We start from the raw sequence: 22710 nt of genomic DNA on the forward strand, positions 1-22710 counted from the left end.
TCTCATGGACACTACATTTCCCAGAAGGCATCCCGCCCCGCGGTGTTTTCTGGGATGGGAACCACGCCGCCCGAGAGCCTCGGTACTAAGAGCGAAGCGCGGACCTTTCAACAAGAGCTTTATTAGTTCTCACGCTACGACCCAGGAAGGCTATGGAGGTGGCTGCTAATTGCTCTCTACGCGTGAAGAGACCTCTGTTGGATCCGCGTTTTGAGGGTTACAAGCTCTCCCTCGAGCCGCTGCCCTGTTACCAGCTGGAGCTTGACGCAGGTGGGAAGCGGCGGCGCCCCCCGGGCATCCTAGTCCTTCCCTCTGTAGGCTGCCAGCGGCCGGACTCTTCCCTCATTTTCTTCCTTTCTGACTTGGGCAGGCCCGGCGACCGGGGCCTTCCGCACTGCGGCTCGGGCTGGGGTAGACCGAGGGTGGCCGCCCTGGAGACGGACGCCCATCTCGGAATCCAGTGAGAGTCTCTTTCTCGTGGCTGTTAGGTAGCGAGACCCTGGGCCGGCGCTGGTTCGGGCTCCCAGGCTCCACGGCTCGTCAGGGGGCACGCGGCTGCTGCCTGGGCTCCGTCGCCTGTCCGTCCTGGCCTGGCCCTGCTGCGGAGAAAACTCAGGACTTGTTTCCCTTTCGAGCATCCTCGGTAACCGTGTGCGCTGAGAAGCCACACCTCCTGCGAGGACCCCCAGCTCCTGTTTCCTCTGGCGGAGACCCGTTTCGTAGAAGAGAAACTCCATTGCAGTTCAGAGCATTTTTAGTTGCATAGGTGCTGTCACACTAAGGACATAATCGTAGAGAACGTATCTAGAAAATTTTGAGGGAAAGTCGATTTCATGCTTATGCTTCTGCTGTTTCTTTTGTGTATCTGAGGCTGGCCAAAAAAATTCATCCTTGTTCTTAAGAGGTAACGAATGGCATTTTCGTTAAAAAGCCCAGAGATCTGCATTTTTAATATAACTTTCTACTGGTTCAGTGTATGTTGCGAGTGGATCACTCATTGAGAAATACTGATCTAGAATTAAGGAATTTTATCGAATAAGTGTTTATTAATTGATACATCAATAGAGAGCCTGTTTTAGGAAACATCTATTGAGAGATGCTTTTTATGTTACAGGGTGATATTATCAAGATGAATATGATACAGTCTGTAAGATAAGAGTGCATTTGGCTACTTTGGAAGAAAAATATAAACATAATTACAAATCAGTGCGATAAGGCAGTGATTGGGTTATGTACGGAACATGATGGTAGTGCTTAAGCATCTTTCCAAACCAGCACGGGGATCTGGGAAGGCTTCCTGGAGGAGTTGATATCTAAGTTGAGTTTTGAAGGAGAAGTAAGAGTTTACTGGGTTAAGATAAAATGAGCTTAGATTTTCTTTCATTCCCTTCTTTTCCTTCTTCCACCCCGTGTCAGTAATTGATACGACTATGTTCAGTTTGTGCATTAAAAAGCCACCCAAACTCAGTGGCTCAAAAGAGTAAGCAGTTACTGTTGCTCACAAGTCTACAAGTCAGGTAGGTGTTTCTTCTAGTAGTGGCTTGGACTCATTCCGGCTGGATTATCGATCTGCTTTGTTCACTTATCGATCTGCTTGGTGGCTCTGCTCATCTTGGCTGGACTTCTTCATATTTGGGGGGTTCTCTGGCTATAGACTGCTCTAAGATTATTTCAGATGGTCTTTGCTTAACTCTTCTCTGTGTGGTCTCTCATTTTTAGCAGTTTAGCCCAGGCTTACTCCAAGAGAAAAGTAACAGTGCACAGGAACTTTTTCAAGATACTGGCGTGGAATAAGTTTGCTGTTGTCCCATTGGTCCAAACAAGCCATATAAACAAGGCTTCAGGTCAGTGTAGCAAGCTCATAGGAAAGGGCATAGATCCAGGGAGGCATAAAAAATTGGGCCTATTGTTCTAGTCTATATGTAGTTGCTTATGTTGGAATCGTGGAGTATTTCTTCTTTTAGTCTCTCTCTTCAGTCTGTCAGCAATATAGTCAGCTCAAGATTTGACTTCTCCTTGGCTCTACCGTTCCCCGAATCACAGCTATCTCTTACCTAAACTATAGTAGTTCATTGACCAGCTTTCCCGCCATTCCATTTTCCTTCCTTCCATTCCCTGTAAAGTAGTATAATCATAATTTTTAATTTTATATTTGATATCGTCTTCCCTCCACTAGACTGTGAGCTCCATGAAGACAGTAATGTTTTCTTTTGTTCACTGCTCTGTCCCTAGTGCTTAGCATTGTAGGTGCTCAATAAATCGAGTGAGTGAAGAAAAGGAGTTGTTATTGAGGCCATTCCATTCCTGAGAAAGCGCGAGCAATGGGAGAGAGTAAGTAGGTGTTGGTGCAGGACCTGCTGCAATCCTGTATAGCTGCAGCCAGAAATCTCCTGGGGAGGTAGAGACCACTTAGAAAAATAGATGAGGGCACTGTTTGCCTTGTGGACTTTATCCACACCTAACCCTCTGGTGTGGATAAGTCAGTGTTTCCCAGACGTTTTCTTGGGCCCTTAAAATGAAAAATAAAGCTCAGCTGTCAAAGATTTGCCAACTTTTTTATTTGCTAAGTGGAGATGTTTGTTTGTTTGTTTGTTTCAATTTTATATTTAAATTCTAGTTAGCTAACATATAGTGTAATACTGGTTTCAGGAGTAGAATTCAGTGATTCTTCAGTTACATATAACACCCAGTGCTCATCACAAGTGTCCTCCCTCCTTAATGTCCATCACCCATGCCCCACCCACCACCCCTCCAGCAACCCTCAGTTTGTTCTTTATAGTTAGGAGTCTCTTATGGTTTGCCTCCCTCTTTTTTTCCCTCCCTTCTCCTTTGTTCTTGTTTTGTTTTCTAAATTCCACATTTGAGTGAAATCGTATGGTATTTGTTTTGCTATGACTGACTTGTTTCGCTTGGCTTGATAAACCAGCTCCTAAGTGGAGATGTTTCTTAAAAACCGATGTCCTCACCCATTCTTTCATAAGCAAAAGGATATTTTAACATCAAAAAAGCAGGAAGCAAACTCTCCCAATACCTCTAAATTGAATACATTAACTTTATTAACAACTCACTAAGTTGTCTTATTCTCTCCTCTTTTCACCATTGTTGGTTTTGGAGTCTGTGTTTGGGATGCACAGTTGGAGGTGATGAGGTGCCATTTAGGATTTTAGGTGCAGAGAAGAAGTTGAGAGATTGAATGGTTTAATCTAACGTTTTGTGGAGGTTGAATTTGGAAGATTGGAGGAATAGAGACGGGGAGACCAGTTCAGAGGTTTTTGCAATAGTTCATGTTGAGGGGCTTGCATTAAGAATTGTTACCTGAGGAGGATGATGGAGATTTAATTCTTTTAAAAACTGTCATTTCTAAAGACAGTGAGGTATGACTGAGGAGTTCCTCTTAGCAATTTGATTTCTTTTATGCATTAATTCAGCAAAATGTTAGTGGATGGTGTGTGAAGTAGTGCATTTAGGATGTGAGGATGAAGATGTGCTCTAGTTTCAAAGAGATCAAAATACTAGTCTATTTTTATCCTCTTGTTTTAAATAATGTTAGTAAATTGTTCTGAAGTTCCCTTTGCTACATAAACAATAACTGTCAATTTGTGTATTCCAAAGAATTAAGCAAAAATCCCTTTTTCATAAAACTGTGATTGCCCTTTGAACCAGCAATTCCAATTCTGGGCATTTAACTTATACAGGTCTTCCTTCACTTACAATGGGGTTATGTCCAGACAAACCTCTCTTAAATTGAAAAATGCATTTAATACATCTAATCTACCTAACATCATAGCTTAGCCTAGCCTACTTAAGTGTGCTCAGAACACTTGCAAAATCATCTAACACGAAGTCTAGCTTATAATACAGTGTTGAATCTCATGGAATTTATTGAATACAAAGTAAAAAACAGAATTGTTGTATGGGTACAGAATGGTTTTAAGTGAATGGTTTGTTTACCTTCATGACCAGTCATGTGCCTGACTGGGAGCTGTACCTTGCTGCCATGGCCCAGCATCACCAGTAATATCCTACTGCATGATCATTAGCCTGGGAAAAAATCAAAATTCAAAAGTGCAGTTTCTGCTGAGTATGTATTGCTTTTGCATCATTGCAAAGTCAAAAAAATCCCAAGTTATACCAATTTAAGTTGGGGATTGTCAACATATTTTTTCCCCTATACTCTTCACTATGTAAATGTCTTTGTATATGTTTTCCCCCTGTATTTTACCTAGCTAACTCATACTCCATTTGTTCATCTTGGTTTACATGTTACTTACTCATAGATTCCTTTCTTGACTACCTAGTTAGAATCTATACTACAGAATCTGTACGAATTAGAATCTGTAGTCTGCTTTCCTAATGTACCTGGTCATAAACTTTATCATACTTTGTAGCATTTGGTTTCTGTTTTCTCTTTTACGACTGTTGGTTTTGTTGTGGACGGTTCCAATGTCCATCTTTCAGTGCTTTACTTCTAGGCCTGGAGCATGCCTGGTGAATAATAGATGATTTTATATCACACATGCACATTAAATAGGTTTATTGGGATAATTGACAATAAACTGCACGTATTTAAGTGTACAGGTTGGCAGACTTTGACATAAATACACAATCATTGAAGTCCTCACTATAACCAAGATACTAAATTTAGCTCTCATCCTCAAAACTTCCTCTTAGCCTTTGTAACTAGCCCTCTGTTCCTCTGCATACCCACTTCAATCCCTAAGCAACTACTGCTCTGCTTTCTGTCGTGACAGATTAGCTTACATTCTCTAGAGTTTTATATACATGGAATTACACAGTATGTACTCTTTTTTGTCTCGCTTTTGCCCAGCATAATTACTTTTAGTTCGTGCTTGTGTGGGAGAAGGACATTGAAATCTCTTTCATTGTGGATTTTTCTCTTTTTCCTTGCAGTTCTGTCATTTTTGCTTCATATATTTTAAAGCTCTGTTAGGGAGGCGCCTGGGCAGCTCAGTAAGTTAAGCCTAACCGAGTTAGTCAGGCTCAGGTCATGATCCCAGAGTTCTGGGATCTAGCCCCACATCAGGCTCCCTGCTCAGCAGAGAGCCTGCTTCTCCCCTGTCCGTCATCCCACTTGTTCTCACGCTGTTTCTCTCTCTCAAATACATAAATAAAATCCTAAAAAAAAAAAAAAAAAAGGCTCTGTTATGTTGCATAAACACTAATATTTTGCCCTCTTAATAAATTGACTCCTTTATCATTAAAAAATAACCTTTATTCTTGGTGATATTCTTTGCTCTGAAACCTATCTGATATTAAAAGTCACTCAGACTTTCTTTTGCTAGGTGTTATCATAGTGTGTGTATTTATTTATTTCCATCTTTTAAGTTTTGACCTGTTTGTGTTTTAATATTTAACATGTATTTCTTATTGGCAGAAATAGTTGAGTCTTGCTTTTTTATTCAACCTGACAATCTCTGCCTTTTAATTAGACTATTTACATTTGATGTGATTATTGATTTTGTTAGTTTGGGTCTTTCATCTTGCGATTGGTATTCTGTTTGTCCTATCTAGTGTTTGGGAAAACAAAATTTTCCCTTTTTTAAAAAATATTTTTAGGGGCGCCTGGGTGGCTCAGTGGGTTAAAGCCTCTGCCTTCGGCTCAGGTCATGATCCCAGGGTTCTGGGATCAAGCCTCACATCGGGCTCTCTGCTCAGCGGGGAGCCTGCTTCCTCCTCTCTCTGCCTGCCTCTCTGCCTACTTGTGATCTGTCTGTCAAATAAATAAATAAAATCTTTAAAAAAAATTTTTTTTTTAATTTTCCATTTTCATTTTTTTTATGTTCTTTTGGATTATCTTTTTTTAATTTTATTTATTTTACAGAGAGAGAGAGATCACAAGTAGGCAGAGAGGCAGGCAGAGAGAGAGGGGGAAACAGGCTCCCCACTGAGCAGAGAGACAGATGTGGGGCTTGATCCCAGGACCCTGAAATCATGACCTGAGCTGAAGGCAGAGGCTTAACGCACTGAGCCACCCAGGTGCCCCTGGATTGAGTATTTTCTTATGAAATCATTTTTATCACATTTTTTGGTTTTTTAGCTATAACCCTTTGTTATTTTACTAGTTCCTTTACGGTTAAGGATATGAATCTTTAACTTATTACATGATACATTGAAATAATGTTACACTACTTAACTTGTAATATAAGACCCTATAATAGTATACTTCTGTTTCTTTCTTTCTGGCCTTTATGCTATTATATTTATGTTTTCAAAAGACATTTTTGGCATGTGTAGGATTCTAGGTTGATACCTTTTTTGTTTTCAATACATTTGATCCTTGAATAATATGGGTTTAAAATATGCAGGTCCTCTTATACTTGGATTTTTTTTTTTAATAAATATGATACAGACCATAAATGTGTTTTCTCTTCCTTATGATTATCTTATTAGCACTTTTTTCTAGCTTATTTTATTGTAAGAACCCAGTGTATAATATATATACAGAATATGTGTTGTGTTATTGGTGAGATTTCTGGTTTATGGAGAGTCAAAAGATATAGGTGGATTTTTTAATGTCTACCAGTCAGTGCTCCTAAACCTTGTGTCATTCTAAGGTCAGCTATATTTTAAAGATGTTGCCTCACTGTCTTCTTGCTTTTATTGTTTCTGATGGAAATCTGCTTTTTCCGGTCTTCATTCTTTTATACGTAACATCTCTTTTTCTCTTTTACATTGGTTTTGAGCAGTTTGATTATGTTGTGCCTTGGTGTGGTTTTCTTCATGAGTCTTGTGCTTTGAGTTTTGTTGGTCTGTCTAGATCCGTGGGTTTATAGTTTTCCAGTTTGGAAAGTGTTCAGCCATTATTTCTTTCATTTATGTTTTTGTTTTTGTTTTTGTTTTTTTAGGAATCCAGTTGCCCATTTTTAGATTGCTGGAAATTGATCCCAGCTCATCAGTGCTCTTGATTTGTGTGTGTTTTTCTGTTCTTTTTCCCCCCCGTGTTTTATTTTGGATAATTTCTATTTTCATGCCTTTACCTTCACTAATCTTTTCTTTTGCAATGTCTTACCTGTTATTAATCCCATTACTTGTATTTTTCATCATAGATATTATAGTTTTCATCTTTTTACGTTTTTTTGTGTCTATTGTTTTGAGCATATGGAATGCACCTTAATAACTGTTAGTGTTCTGTTCTGCTAATTGTAACTTCTCTATCAGTTATGTTGAGCTGTTGATTGATTATTCTCTTCATTATGGGTTTTGGTTTTTTCCCCTCTGTATGTGTAGTAATATTTGACTGATGCTAGAAATTGTGAATTTTACGTTTTTGGCCAGGATAGATTTGAATTCTTATAAGCTTCGTCCACTTTATTCTGGGATGCAGTTGAGTTACTGGAAACAGATTAATTTAATTTAGTGTTTTATGATATGTTAGGCTGGTCTGGAGCAGTGTTCAGTTTAGGGTTAATATTCCTCACTACTGAGACAAAAGTTTTTTGTGTACTTTACCCATTATCCCATGAATTAGGTGTTTTCTCCATTCTAACTATTGGGAGCAGTCATAGTTCCCAGCCTTGTGTGAGTGCCAAACACTTCCTTCTTAATCTAGAAGTAGGAGGGAATGGAATAATAAACAATTGTGTGAGAATTAACCTTGGACAGGAGAAGAGAAACAGAGAAATCAAAACTTCTTTTTCTTCTTATGTGTAATACAGCAAATACTTTACATGGTTTAAGGTTAAGCTTATCAATAATTTTATAGGACAAGTATTATTTTCATTACAGATGTGGAGATAGGGTAGAAAGGCTAGTTACAATAAAACTACTTGACAGTGGCAAACCGGACTCCAAAGCTCATGCTTTTTCTGATCTAAGTGGTCTCTGGACTCTTTTCTTCAGGGGAGGGAGAGTAAAAGCTGGTGAAGGTTTAGCCTGTAGTCAGAGTAAAGGGAAGAAGAGCTATGTAACCATTGGATTTATGTAGCGTTTACTGTAAAATTCATATCTGCTCTTAGGGTAGAAAATATGGGGAAGAGAGGTAGATGACTATGTTAATTTGTGCAGAAGCATTGTATAAAATAGTTTAGTGGAAGCAATGCTCCGAATTCTAGTTCTGTTATGTTCCATAAATCTTACTTCAGAGCTCATAGCATGGACTTGTGCAGTAGTTACACCTTATCCGGTTTCAGTTTCACTGTCTGCAGTTTCAGTTACCCATGTCAGCTGCCATGCAGAAGCAAGTGATCCTCCTCCTGGCGTATTGTCAGAAGATTGGTAGTAGTCTAACATCACAGTGCCCACGTCATTCCCCTCACTTCATCTCATCACATAGGCATTTCGTTATCTCTCATTATCACTAGAAGAAGGGTAAGTACAGCATTTGAGAGAGAAAGACCACATTCGTTTAACTTTTATGACAGGGTATTACTGTAATTGTTCTATTTTATTATTAGTTACTGTTAATTTCTTACTAGGCCTAATTTCTAAATTAAACTTTATTATTGGTAAGTGTGTATGTATAAGAAAAAAAAGTATATATAGGGCTAGCACTATCTGTGGTTTCAGGCATCCTCTGGGGATCTTAGGACATATCCCTTGCAGATAAGGGAGATGGGGCTGTACTGTTTTTTTACATCTTTTTACACAAATAGAGAACTCAGTAACTAAGTGAAAAGACTTATTATTAGAAGATAAATTGTCTAAGAAGTGGCCTTTGTAAGTTAATGTCTTAATGTTCTTTGTTTCTATCCCCGCTTTTTTTAAACTATGAACTCTGCTTTTATAGGTATTAGAACGAATCATATTTAATCGGCGTTGAAAGAGTTGAATATTGGCAATTTCATGTGGTTCAACATAACAGTATATTTTGAAAGGACAGAAGCAGTAATTGTAGCCATTACAAACACCATTACAAGGATCATGTGTTTTAACCAGTGCATGCCCATTGCCAAGCACAGTACATGTAGTAGACATTCAGTAAATAATTTGTGAATGAGAAGCTATAGGTTTTTCAAGTTTCATACATGTTTTATGAGAAATCTAGGTGAAAATGAAGGGAGATTTTCTTCTTGTTGCGTCCTAAGTTCTTTTTAAAAGACTAGTAGAGAAAGGTTTTTTTTTTTTTTTTAATATTTTATTTATTGATAGAGGGACAGCAAGAGAAGGAATACAAGCAGGGGGAGTGGGAGAGGGAGAAGCAGGCTTTCCGCTGAGCAGGGGCCCTGATGTGGGGCTTGATCCCAGGACCTGGGATCATGACCTGAGCCGAAGGCAGATGCTTAACGACTGAGCCACCCAGGTGCCCCAAGAAAGATTTTTGTTTAGCAAAGCTCTTTTATTTCCAATGCAAGATAATATTAAATAATAAAATATTTACTACTCTGGCCTCTTAGCCCTCTGTTAAAGAGTTTCCCCTTCTTCCACCGCTTCCAAGATCCCAGCAGAAATTTGAGACTCCTTTTTCTCTGCCTCCTTTCTTAGGACGCTCTATGGAAGAGGAACTCTGCTAGTGATTAAGTTCATTACTCTGTGGACACTGCTTTTTCCTTTCAGTTGTTCTGCCTCTCCTTTTTTATAAACTCAAGATGGTTAACATGAAAAATGGAATGATAACTTTTACTTTCTCATTTGAGGCCAAAGACACAGCTTTTTCTATACACTAACAAGCTTTTACAAATTATTAAGTATGTAATATACCCAATGTTCATTTCTGTGTCCTAATAACTTAGTAAATTATCTTGTCCAAACGCAACAACAGAAAACAGACTATATTATGGTCACCTAATAATGATTTTCTAGAACCTTATGTTCACAGGTGAGATATTGTAATAAGGCAGAGGGCTAAGAAGTCTCTGGCTTGTTTGGGATTGCTCAGGGTCTTTGGCACAAATATGAAGAAAATGTATTTGTCATATCTTCCTCTAATATTATTACTTTGGGTCATTATGTTACCATGCATACGTCTTGCAGTATTGAGTTTCATCCACACTGTGGTGCTGGAAAACCAAGAATTGATTGTTTCCCTCCTAATCAGTGGAATATGTATTTCTAAGTGTTCCTTATAAAATAAATACTTTCTTGAATTATAAATAGCAGCTACCTCAACCTTCATCAGATCCATAATAAAGTTGTGATTTTACCCCTGAGATGCCTCCAGACTTCAGTGAGTCATCCTTTACCAAGATGACTGCAGTAGCTTTCTAATGTGTTAACCATAAAAATAAAACAGCCAAGTTATCTTATCAACAGTGGAGTGACTTGGGGATATCAGAGAATTGCAATTCGGGACATACAAGCCATAGGAAAACCTTAGGCAAGCCCAGCAAACAAAGGAGAGGAATGTTATTTTATGGAGAAGAATGAGGAAGCTGGGAGGGGTTGTTTGGAATGAAAGTCACTGAAGAGCAGGAGTACAGGGTAATGTTGATTTCTCATTAAATGACTTGCAGGAGTAGTGCCATTTCTTGTAGGAGATGCACGCAGTGTACATCTTCTCCCTGTTGGAGTCTGTAATTGGTGATTCTCTTCTATTGGATATTCTTCTGTTGGGGTCTGTAATTAACAGTACTTCCTGTAAATGATGTTGGATAGTAGGGTCCCCCCTGCTAGCCTCTCCACTGTATTTTTAGTGAGCTTTCCTTTTATTAATATTTACACTGGCTTTTACCTTGCTTTGCTTCAGTCTGCTTTACATACTGTAGTTGTAAGTAATCTTTTATAAATTCAAATCTGAACTTTACTCTCCTGCTTAGAAACTGAAATCAATTACATTAACTTTATTGCTGAAGACAGGGGCTTTCATGATCCAGCTCCTGCCCAGTTCTCTAGCTTTGTTTGTCTGAAGCCTTTTCTTGTACAGACTCTGTGGTGCTATGTATTTTGGCCAGTTTGGCCTTCTTTTGGTTCTTTGAACACAAGTTTTTCCTCCTACTTTGCCTGCTTTTCCTTCTGCCTCTGTGTGTGTGTGTGTGTGTGTGTGTGTGTGTGTGTGTGTGTGTAGATATATTCCTTCATGAGCTAACTTTATCCTTACTAGCTTGGCTTAAATTTCTGAAATCTTTTGTCAGTTCCCCTACTCCACAGACCAGTGCCCAGTGTTATTTGTTCTCATGATACCTGGTAATTTTTCTTCTCACCATTTATTACAGTTTCATTATATATTTACTTTTATGATTATTTGACTAACGCTCATTTCCTCACTCAATCATAAGTGGTAAGAAGATAGATTCTGTGCTTTTTGCTCATCATTGTATCAATGGTGCCTTTAAAATATTGCCAAATAAATCAGTGAATGAATGTAAGTCAGCCAGGGCTCAAGGCAGGTAATAGAAGTAGGAACCGATAAACAGTATGGAAAAAAAATTGGAATACAGTAAGTTGAATTTTCTGTTGTTTTTATTTTTAAATTTTTTTTACAGTAACTTGAGTTTTGTATTAAGGTAAGGTATTGTCCCAGCATAGTTTCCTTAAATATTTCCTGTCAGCAGAAATTAATTCTAAGTCATGGGCAGCCTGAGCTATAAGGGTTCCTTTCTGCGGATGAGGGAAGAAAGAGAGGAAGCAGAGAGCACATTTAATAGATTAAAATTAAGGAAGTAGGTGTGCCTGAGTGTCTCAGTCAGTTAAGCGTCTGCCTTCAGCTCAGGTCATGATCCCAGTGTCTTGGGATCAAGCCCTAGTTGTGCTCACTGCTCAGCAGGGAGCCAGCTTCTAGCTCTGCCTGCTGTTCTCCCTACTTCTGCTTGCACTCTTGGGTTCTCTTGCTCTCTCTCTGCCAAATAAATAAATACTTTAAAAAAAAATTATGGAAGTAGCTAAGAAAGTAGATCTTAAAAGTTCTCATCACAAAAAATATGTGAGGTGATGGATGTGTTCAGTAACTTACTGTGGTAATCATTTCACAATATGTTCATATATCAAGTCATTATGTTCTACAACCTTAAACGTATACAATGTTATATGCCAGCTACATCACAATATAAGTGGAAAAAAGGAAAAATAAAATTATGGAAATCACTAATGCCCTAGTGGAAAACCGTGTTCTTTAACTAGGAAACCTTGTTTTTAGACTATTTTGTTGTGTACCCTTAGGAAAGATGTGAGAAAACATTGGAGAAATCACCATTTGTGCTTACCTTTGTTTCCATAATTGTATAATGAAATAATAAAAAATTCTCTTTATTTCTTAATGTGTGTTAAGAAAGGAAAGAGATATAATAGAGGTAAAAGCATTTTTTTAAATTAACACATAATATTATTTGCTTCAGGGGTACAGGTCTGTGACTCATCAGTCTTACACAATTCACAGCACTTACCATAGCACATACCCTTCCCAGGGTCATAGCCCAGTCACCCTATCCCTCCCCACAACCCCCAGCAGCCCTCAATTTGTTTCCTGAGATTAAGAGTCTCTTAGGTTTTTATCTTTTCCCCGGTCCCATGTTGTTTTGAGGTAAAAGCATTTTAAAAACTGTAAAAATTCTCTCTAAAATAGATGTAATATTTGCCCAAAAGACAGGAGATCTTAAATTTTAGAATTCTCTGCTTTTTAATTCATAATTGCAAGGAAGAGGTGCCTAAAAGAAAAGGTAATGGCATGAAAAGTCCCACTCTCTTATAGTTACTGTCAGGGATGGTTCAGTTTTACTTACTGTTTATCCTCTATGCAGAGTGCCTAGAAATTGTTTTAGAATGAATAATATAGTGAATTTGTCCCAAAGGCCTTTGCGATTAGCATTCTGTGATTTCCTCACCTTGTAAGCATCCTGCAGAAAGAAATAATCTTGAGACAAAATCTGTGATGTTTATTTTTCTCATATTTCAGCTGTGGCAGAAGTAAAACTTCGAGATGATCAATATACACTGGAACACATGCATGCTTTTGGAATGTATAATTACCTACACTGTGATTCATGGTATCAGGACAGCGTCTACTACATTGATAACCTTGGAAGAGTTATGAATTTAACAGTAATGCTGGTAAGAAAAATATCTATAATGGGATTTTCCAATAAATCTGATTCTTAATTTTCATTGAGAGAATTGAGGTATACATATTTTTGATATATAGAATGATTCCTATCATTAATTTATATAAAACTCTATTCTGTTTAATTCAGTTTTAATTGTTGCCTTTGTTCCTGTTACACTTAAGTATTCCACTCCACTCCCACCAATGAGCAACTACTCTGATGGGTTTTATAGATCAATATTGATATAACTGTTCATGTCTGTTTTTTCTAAGATGAAGTGTTAGCCCTGACTATGACAATGGATTTGTCTATTTTTCCTTTAGTTCTTGCTTTTTGTATTTTTAATTGTGTTAATTGGGGTACAGACATTTTGTCTGCTATGGATTTATCCTTTTAGCATTATGAAATGCCCCTCCATCTCTAGACTCTGGGAATGATTTTTGTCTTGAAATCTCCTGGTATTAATGCAGTCGTGCTGGCTTTTTTTGGTTGTTGTTGTTAGTAATATACATCTTTTTCTACCCTTTTTCTTTCAGTTTATCAGTATTGTTGTTTTGAGCCTGTTGCCTTAGACTGCTCAGCCATCCTGACATGACAGTGTTGTTATTATTAAAGTATGTCTCTTGTAAAGAGCATGTAGTTGGGTCTTGTTTTGTATCTAGCATGACAATCTGTCCTTTAATTGAAGGGCTTGGTACATTTATGTTTAATGTAATTACTGATATCGTTGGGTTTATGTTACTATTTTGCTGTCTTTTCAGTTTGTCCCATCTGTCCTTTTTTTCTTTATCTCTGTTCCTTCTTGTTTTTGGATTAAGCAAATTTTCTTAAAATTCCATTTAATTTTCTCTTTTGGCTTTTATCTAAACCCTTCTGTATTATTATTTTAATGGATAATATAGATTTTATAGTATTCATCCTTAACTTATCATAGTCTTCCTCTAATTAATATTTTACTGTAAAAACGTTACAATAATATATTTCCTTTTACTTCTCTTATACCCTTCAAGCTATTTTTGTCCTATATTTTACTTCATGCTGTAAATTCCACAATAGATTGTTAGTGTATTTTCTTTAAATGGTCAGAGTAATAATAGCTTCCTGAGTATTCCTGGCTTCTTCTAGCACAGTTCTACATTGCATCTTCAGAAGCATCAGTCTGATTTTTTTTTAAGATTCTACATATAAATGAGATCATATGGTATTTGTCTTTCTCTGACTTATTTCACTTAGCCTGAAGCCCTCAAGGTGCATCCATGTTGTTGCAGTTGCAGGATTTCATTCCTTTTTATGGCTAAATAAAATTTTATAAAATGCATTTTCTTTATCCATTCATATACTGATGGACATAGGTGTTTTTTGTTTGTTTTAATATTTTGGCTATTGTAAATAATACTTCAGTGAACATAGGGGTACATAAATCTTTTCAAGTTAGTGTGTTATAGTTTTTATATTTTTTATTTTTATAGTGTGTTATATTTTTATTTTATATTTTATAATATTTTTATATTTTTTATATTTTATGTATTATAAAATATAAAAATATTTTATAATATTTTTATATTTTATATTGTTATAGTGTGTTATATTTTTATTTTCTTTGGATAAATACACGAAAGAGGAACGACTGGGTCATATGGCAGTTAGACTTAAGTCCCATCTCATCTAGTGAGCTTTCCCTGACATCCTCCCTCTGTGCCTCTGGGAATATCCAAACCATTGGCCCTCACATTTGTGTGTACTTTGAATTCCTTCTAGGCCAAGGGTTGGCAGATCTTTCCTGCACAGGGCCAGATTATTAATATTTTTGGGTTTGTAGTCTAGACAGTCTTATGTCACGACTGGTCGGTTTTGCTGTTGTGGTATGAAAACAGCATTAGAGGGTACCTGGGTGGCTCACTTGGTTAAGTGACTGCCTTCAGATCAGGTCATGATCCCGGAGTCGCAGGATCAAGTCCCATATCGGGCTCCCGGCTCCATAGGGGTCTGTTTCTCCCTCTCTCTCTCAAATAAATAAATAAAATCTTCAAAAAAAAAAAAAGAAAACAGCATTAGACACTATGTAAATGAGTGAGTGTGACTGCAGTCCAATAAAACTTCATTTTTAAAAATGACATTGTCCAGATTTAGGTCATTGAGTATAGTTTGCCAACCCTTGGTCTAGGCCCTGGGTTTTTCTTATATTTCTATAATCCTGCCATCCCACAGAAGGAGTGGTCAGTATCAGTATGTTTATTGAAATAATAACAGCTGTTTAAAACTTGTTCTTATCCTTTGGAGTTGGCTTTGCATTCTTTTTCGCATTCTCTCTCTTTTTTTTAGATTTATTTATTTATTTGACAGCAAGCATGTGCGTATGAAGAGGGTCAGAGGGAGAAGGAATCCTCAAGCAGACTCCTGCTGAGCAGAGAGCCCTAAATGGGGCCTGATCCCAGGACCCTGAGATCATGACCTCAGCAGAAATCAAGAGCAGTTGCTTAACCAACTGAGCTAGCCAGGCTTTTCTTTCTTGATAGGATTTTTCTCTTATTATTTCATCTTCAGGCTCAGGTGTGAGTCTTTGGTTTGGTGAGATAGATAATTTTAGTGAATAAGTATTTACTTTTCTTCAGATGTTTATTAAATGCTGTTATGTGCTTTAGGTGCTTTGTGGCCACATAGACAAATAAATTGATAACATGTAACATTGGAAGGAAGGATAAGATATAAACATAGTATGGGGGAGGAAATGATAAATGTTGAAAGATGAAGTGTTCAGAGAAGTTTCAGAAGAGATGTCACCTTAACAGAATTTTGAAAGATCAGTTAGTTTGCTGTGTAGATTGACGCAGCTATGTCTGCACTGGACTTAAGAGGCACATTCAGCAAACTTCCACAGGCATGTGTGTGCACCACAGGTACTCTAGCTTGATTTGCTAAAACACGGAGTATGCATGGAAGGACCTAAACAGTATGCAGGCTATGGTTGGAGAGAAGGATGGCAAGGTGGGCATAGGCCAGGTCTTAAAGGGAGGGAGGAACAGTCATGTTATTCTGTGTTAAGCGAAGAGAAATGTTAAAAAGAAAGGTTGATTCTTGATTCATTTTAGTACTAACTGTGCTTGGCCCGGAGACGGGTGTGTGGAGGCTCACAGTTTTGGGCCAGCAGCTTGGTTTTATCAGTTCACTCGTTAGTAATCATGATTTGGAATACTATAACCAATTTAAATCACAAGATTGATTGGAAATGTGGAAGGAAAGTTTAATGACAACATTTGAAATACTATAAGCAATGTGGACTGGTCAATACAGTTTCCTATTAGAAAGTTTTCACAGGAAATCAAATATAATTTTATTAAGATAACTTATTTGATATGGAATAAGGGCAAAGACTAGTGTTTTTGATCCCTATTTCTGACCTATTCTCTGACTTCTAAGGACATCTTAGAATAACGAGTTATAGTTTCTTATTTAGTTTAGTCTATTTACCTATGGGCTCATTAAAGACATAATATACATGTACATTCTATATGCACTGCCTGTTTGGATAGTGTGTACATACAAGCCGAATGCCCTATATGCATACATGTGCAGTATATTATCTTTATATGACTATACATGTCCAGTTTTTAGATTCTGTTATATTTTGTTTGGGAAGACAAATCTAAAATCTGGAAATTCTCTAATACTGACTTATAGAGCCAAAGTCATAGTCTAATTTATACTATTCACTTGACCTTCAAAATATTTAGTGAATATTTACTATATGTTACACATTGTCATAGGCACTGGGAATGCTACAGCATACAAAATAAAGTTTCTTTTAATTTATTAATTCACAGCAGAATATGAATGACAGTTGACCCTTGAACAATACTGGGAATCTGAGCAGTAAACCCCTCCCCCCTCATTGCACAATCAAAAATTTGCAGTAGAAAAGTACAGCTTTTGATTCCCAAAACTTAATAGCTTACTGTTGACCAGAATAACTTACTGATAACATGAAGTTAATTAAGACATATTTTATATATGTATAATATATTTGTATTTATTTTTATAAATTAATACTGTTCATTTTGTTTTTGGTGCTATCTGTCAGATTTTCATTAATGTTTTACTCACTTCCTTAAAGGAATTGGAGACCTTTCTGGAATTGGAACAGTTTAGGACTAGAATGACCCTTTCCTTATATGTTAAATAAAGATCCTGTTTGAACCCATTTTATTATATATTCTTTTGTTGTTTTCAGTGATAAGTCTTCTAATTACTTATCCAGCTGATTCTTTGGTAATTGGTTTAGTTAAACAGTTTCTTCGGTAATTTTATAATATACTTTTTTGCTAGGTAAAATTATTCATTTCTTCTTATTCTTTTCAAATTTGTTCCTGTATATTTGCATGTTTTATGCTCTTAAGATTATCTCCTCTCTCTTTCTCTTTTCTCTATATTTTCTCCTTTTCCTTAATCAAACTTTAGAAGGGTATTTTTATTATTATTTTGTTTTTAAAGAACCGTGTCTGGGGTTATTTTATTTATTTATTTATTTATTTATTTTGAAAGATTTTATTTATTTATTTGACAGAGAACACAAGTAGGCAGAGAGGCAGGCAGAGAGGGAAAGAGGAGGAAGCAAGCTCACTGCTGAGCAGAGAGCCCGATATAGGGCTCGATACTAGGACCCTGAGATGATGACCTGAGCTGAAGGCAGAGGCTTTAACCCACTGAGCCACCCAGGCACCCCTATTTTATTTATTTATTTATTTATTTATTTAATTTGTTTTGCTTAATTCAGTTTTTGCCTTTGGTTTTCAAACTGTATTGCACATCAGAATCACTTGGAGTAATTGATAAAAACTAATTTCAGATTATGGTTCTTAAAGATTTGGATTCAGTATGTCAGGGTTGGTCATGGTCTGGGAATCTGCATTTTATCAAGGACTGCATATGATTTTGCTTGTGGTCCAGTGACCAAGTTTTGAGAAACTCTGCCCCTGCAGTGCAGAAGAATACCATACTTATTTCTGTTTTTCTGATTAGCAACATAGGAAACTGACCTGCTGTTTGAATTTCTGTGTTGGGGGCAGGTAAAGAGTGTGTTGGCCACTGGTTACACATTGGCTTTTGTTTTAAAGCAGAAAAGTTGTTCTAATATTGCCATTTTATTGTCTGATTTTTCCCCCTGAGTCAAAGGCACACATGCACATATCTCAGAGAGGTTCTTTTGCTGTGGCTCATTTACAAATACTCCCACCCTGTTAAAAGCATATTAAATACTATTGTGGGCAAAGAGAAGGCAGTAGGGCCAAGAAAGGAAATCCACACATTGTCAGACCTTGAGATTTCTGTCAGGAGCCAGCAGATGGCAGCAGTTCAACACACAGGTTTATAGAGGCATTCTATGAAGTCAGTTTATTTTGTCAGTTTATAATTCTTAAAGAAATGTCAATTGAGAGGAAGTGCTTTTTAGGAAGCAGAAAATGCCTTAGGAAAGCAAAAAAAAAAAAGTTTTTAAAATTTAATTCTTATTTTGTCATTTTATTGGGGTATTAGGGCTTCTTTTAAAGTAATATGTTTTGTTTCTTAATATTTAAGGAATTCTGTTATAACATTTTTCCATTTATCTGAAAAACTAGTTTGTTTCTCTTAAAGAAGTGTGTCATCTCATGGTGCCTCAAGTTGCACTTCAAAATGAGAGGAGAGTTACTGGATTCTGTGTGAAGCCCACGTTTGTGAGGCTGTGTCTTGGAGTGAGTAACACACTGTAACTGCTTGTTAGTCTAGCTGGGTTGCATGCCAGTATCTCCAAACTAGCATCTCTAGACCTCAATCTGACCTTATTTTCTGTAGTTGCATTTATTAATATGGAGCCAGTTATTTACCTGGTTAAAGAAAAAAATAAAGGAGGAGTAAGTTATTTGAACTGTTATGTATTTAGTGAATTATTGAAAGTTTTATATTATATAGACACATTACTCAAATTCCACTTAATAAAACATCATTTCATAAAGCTTTAGCAAAAAAAAGAGAAAGGAAAAAGGAAGTTTTCTTTTCTTTCAAAAAAAACTTAATAATTTTTAGTGATGAAAGTCTTTCTCCAGAAAAAGATCACTTCCTTTTAAAAGAGCAAAATTTTACATGTCAGTATGTAATAACACTAGTAAATGGCATCCTTACCTAATTTTTCTTGACCATTTTTGTTTGAACTTGGGTAGTGCTTTCTATAAACATTAATGTATTAGAAAAATACCTTGTCAGTTCAAACCTTGTCTTCTTACAGATGTGGCAAGACTCCCTCAACTCCCATTTAGAGGTAGTTTTCATAAATATAGTTCATATATTATTTGCCGTGTCACTTACATAAAATATATTGACATTATAATTTTTGTACTACATTTTGTTGACCCAGGAATTTAATTAAAAATTTTATGTAGTATGTTTGCCTGAAGAAAAATTGAATATGGTAGGTGCATTCACAGTGCTGTTGTTCTTACTATTTTTGCAGGGAGTATTCTAGAAATTGCAATGAGATCTGAGGTATCATTTGTTTAGAAAAATTTGGGCAGTAGTTTCTTCTCAAGAAAATGTGGAATACAGAAGAGACCATCAACTTCTGGAGTGGGGTCAGTCAGGATTTGAATCTTAGCCCTGCCATTTTCTTAACAATGGAGTTCTAGACAAATGATTTAAGTTTTTTGAACAGAGCTCTTTATCTCTCAAAGTGTGCATAATGATTTCAACTTCATAGGATTTTGTAATTGTTAAATGAGATGGTAAAAAATCAAAGCACTTATTTCTACGGTGCTTGTACATTGTAGTTATTCAGTAAATGTTCCATTCATCACTGCAGTTTTAATTCTTTTGCAATTCAGCTGTGAAATGTTACTGCCGAATTATTTTCAGCAGCTTTGAACAGTTACATTAACCTCTTATTTTGTCTGGAAGAAGAAAATGATTGTGTGGGACAAAGACATAGATGCCAAAATCATAAAGCATTATTATGAGGACACTTTGTAAAATGGTCAGTAGAGGTTATTCAGAAATAATTTAATATTCTAAGATATACAGAAGAAAGTATTTTATTGCATACAGTCCATTTAAAATTAAATGTACCTTTTGAGAATTAGATTTCAAAAATTAGGAACATTCAGGTCGCTTTCACTTAAACTATCATTTAACTTAAATAAGAGAGACACTTTTCTTTTGTATTTTAATTTAATTTTTAGTCTTACATGTATATACTTGAGTATCTTAATCATTCTATTGGATATCAAAATCGTTTATCTAATAATTAGACTTCCAGCCATCTCAGTTATGTGTGACCTTGTATTTAAAAGAAAGTAGCTTAAAAACACATTCATAATTGTATTTGAAATGAACCATAGTGATTTAACAAGTTTATTAAGCCCTGGATTTGTCGTAACAAGTGGTTCACTAGATTAGAATCAACGAAGGGCATGTAGTGGGGGAGACCACTGGAAACTTTTTGGAACAACTGTTTGTTTTTTTGTTTGTTTTTTTTTTTTTATTCTTGTTTTTAAAGATTTTATTTATTTATTAGTCAGAGACAGAGGGAGAGAGAGTGAGCGAGCACAGGCAGACAGAGAGGCAGGCAGAGGCAGAGGGAGAAGCAGGCTCCCTGCCAAGCAAGGAGCCCGATGTGGGACTTGATCCCAGGACGCCGGGATCACGACCCGAGCCGAAGGCAGCTGCTTAACCAACTGAGCCACCCAGGGGTCCCTGGAACAACTGTTTAGAGGAAGAAGTCCCATTTATTTTATCCTATTAATATCTTTTAAACTATTTATATTACACATAAATTGCTCAGTGTAAAGAAAAAAAAAAGCAATATATTTGAAGCAAAAAATGGAAAGCTTCCCCTTACTTTCAGTTTTCCCTACTGCCATTTACACTACTATCTTTTTTCCATTCTGGTGGTAAACACTGTTAACATACCAGCATGTGTCTGTGTATACCTTACTCTGCTGTCATATCACAACAGTTTGTTGTTTAGTATATATGGATTCATACTGTATGTATTTTGGATCTTTTTTTTTCAGTTATTATTTTGAAGATCTTCTTATGTCAGTGTTATAAATCCACTTCCATATATTTAACAGTTATTTGGTATTCCAAAGGATGGATATTTAACAATTAATCATCCTTCACCATTGCTCTCCAGACAAAGATGCTGGGTACCCATGTATAGTTGAACAAGTTGGATTTATTAATTTTACAATAGAGGAGAGTCTACACCATGGCTAACCAAGTGTTTATTAAGAGGATGTTAGAAAGGACTTATAGGATTGGGCTTGTCTTAGGTGATTTTTTTTTTTTCTGGTTAATTTTTTTTAACCATAGTTTTCCTATATATGTCTTTACCCGTTTAAACGTTTTTTGGATAGTCATGTATTTCTTGTTGAGTTGCTAAGGTTCTTTATATGCTGTAAATACTGGTCCTATGTTATTTTTGTGGCAAATATTTTTCTCCCTGTCTCATACATGTCTTTTATTTTTCACAGGAAGACTTTCTCCACCCTGAAATTAAAATGTGATTAATCTTCTAACCAAGTTATCTTACTTTTTCTTTAAAACATTTAGATTATTAATCTATCTGGAATGTGGAAGTTTTGTGTGTGCTGTGAGGGAAAGAACAATTTTTTCCCCATCTCTAGTATTCCAATAGCATTTGTTGACCACTCCCATTTATTTCTCACTAATTGGAAATACCTCATCATGTTCTGAACACCTACATAGACATCAGCCTACAATAAAATATCTCTTAATTGACCTCCATTTAATTGAGTGACTGGAGTAACTGATATTCTCTCTTCCCTTCATATAATATACTGACTGGAGACCACAGTAAGCTTCATAGTTTACTGCTAATAGGCTACTCAGTACTATATATACTGATAACAGTGCTATTTCTGCTAGTTGAGTTTTACATCGCTAATACTCAGATATAGTCATTCTAAAAACTTTATGCCAGCTGTGCTTGTCATTATATTTTCATTATTTAATCAGTATTATGTTAATCAGTAAAATATGAATACAAAAAGAAGGAAGGGTGCCATTTCAAAGAAAACTAAACTATATGCTTTAGAAAGAGACATGGGTCACTAAAAAACTTGTGGCTGGTAAGGACATTTTGTTTACTTAAATTTTGTTAATATATGCATTTATCTAAGTAATTCTAGGAACAGAGAATGAAATACATGAGTCAAGAATTACTTTTGGCCTGTAGGAAACTCTGTTAACTGAAAACAGAAACTTTAGTAACAACAATAAATTATTGAATTGAGTATATCTAATGTATAAGATGTTAATTTTCTGAAATGTAGACCTTTTTATATATTTTCTTATAAGACATTTTAATGATGCAATCCATCTTACAGTTTTATTAAATTTTATTTTTTTATAAACATATAATATATTTTTATCCCCAGGGGTACAGGTCTGTGAATCGCCAGGTTTACACACTTCACAGCACTCACCATAGCACATACCCTCCCCAAAGTCCATAACCCCACCCCCCTCTCCAAACCCCCCTCCCCCCATCAACCCTCAGTTTGTTTTGTGAGATTAAGAGTCACTTATGGTTTGTCTCCCTCCCAATCCCATCTTGTTTCATTTACTCTTCTCCTACCCCCTTAACCCTCCATGTTGCATCTCCTCTCCCTCATATCAGGGAGATCATATGATAGTTGTCTTTCTCCGATTGACTTATTTCGCTAAGCATGATACCCTCTAGCTCCATCCACGTCGTCGCAAATGGCAAGATTTCATTTCTTTTGATGGC

General features: G+C 36.4%; 1 protein-coding gene across 1 annotated transcript in view; it reads left to right on the top strand.

Annotated features, from left to right (window-relative positions):
* Positions 1-51: 51 nt before the first annotated feature.
* Positions 52-22710, top strand: part of LOC111146590 (NudC domain containing 1) — an 83870-nt gene continuing 61211 nt past the window's right edge. The window contains exons 1-2 of the mRNA XM_022502209.1: positions 52-270; positions 12785-12939. Coding sequence (XP_022357917.1) covers positions 153-270; positions 12785-12939 — 273 coding nt within the window. The 5' untranslated portion in view covers positions 52-152. The remainder of the gene's footprint in view (positions 271-12784; positions 12940-22710) is intronic.

This window comes from Enhydra lutris, unplaced genomic scaffold (assembly GCF_002288905.1).
Source record: "Enhydra lutris kenyoni isolate GAN:26980312 unplaced genomic scaffold, ASM228890v2 scaffoldscaffold14, whole genome shotgun sequence".
Classification (NCBI taxonomy): Eukaryota; Metazoa; Chordata; class Mammalia; order Carnivora; family Mustelidae; genus Enhydra; species Enhydra lutris.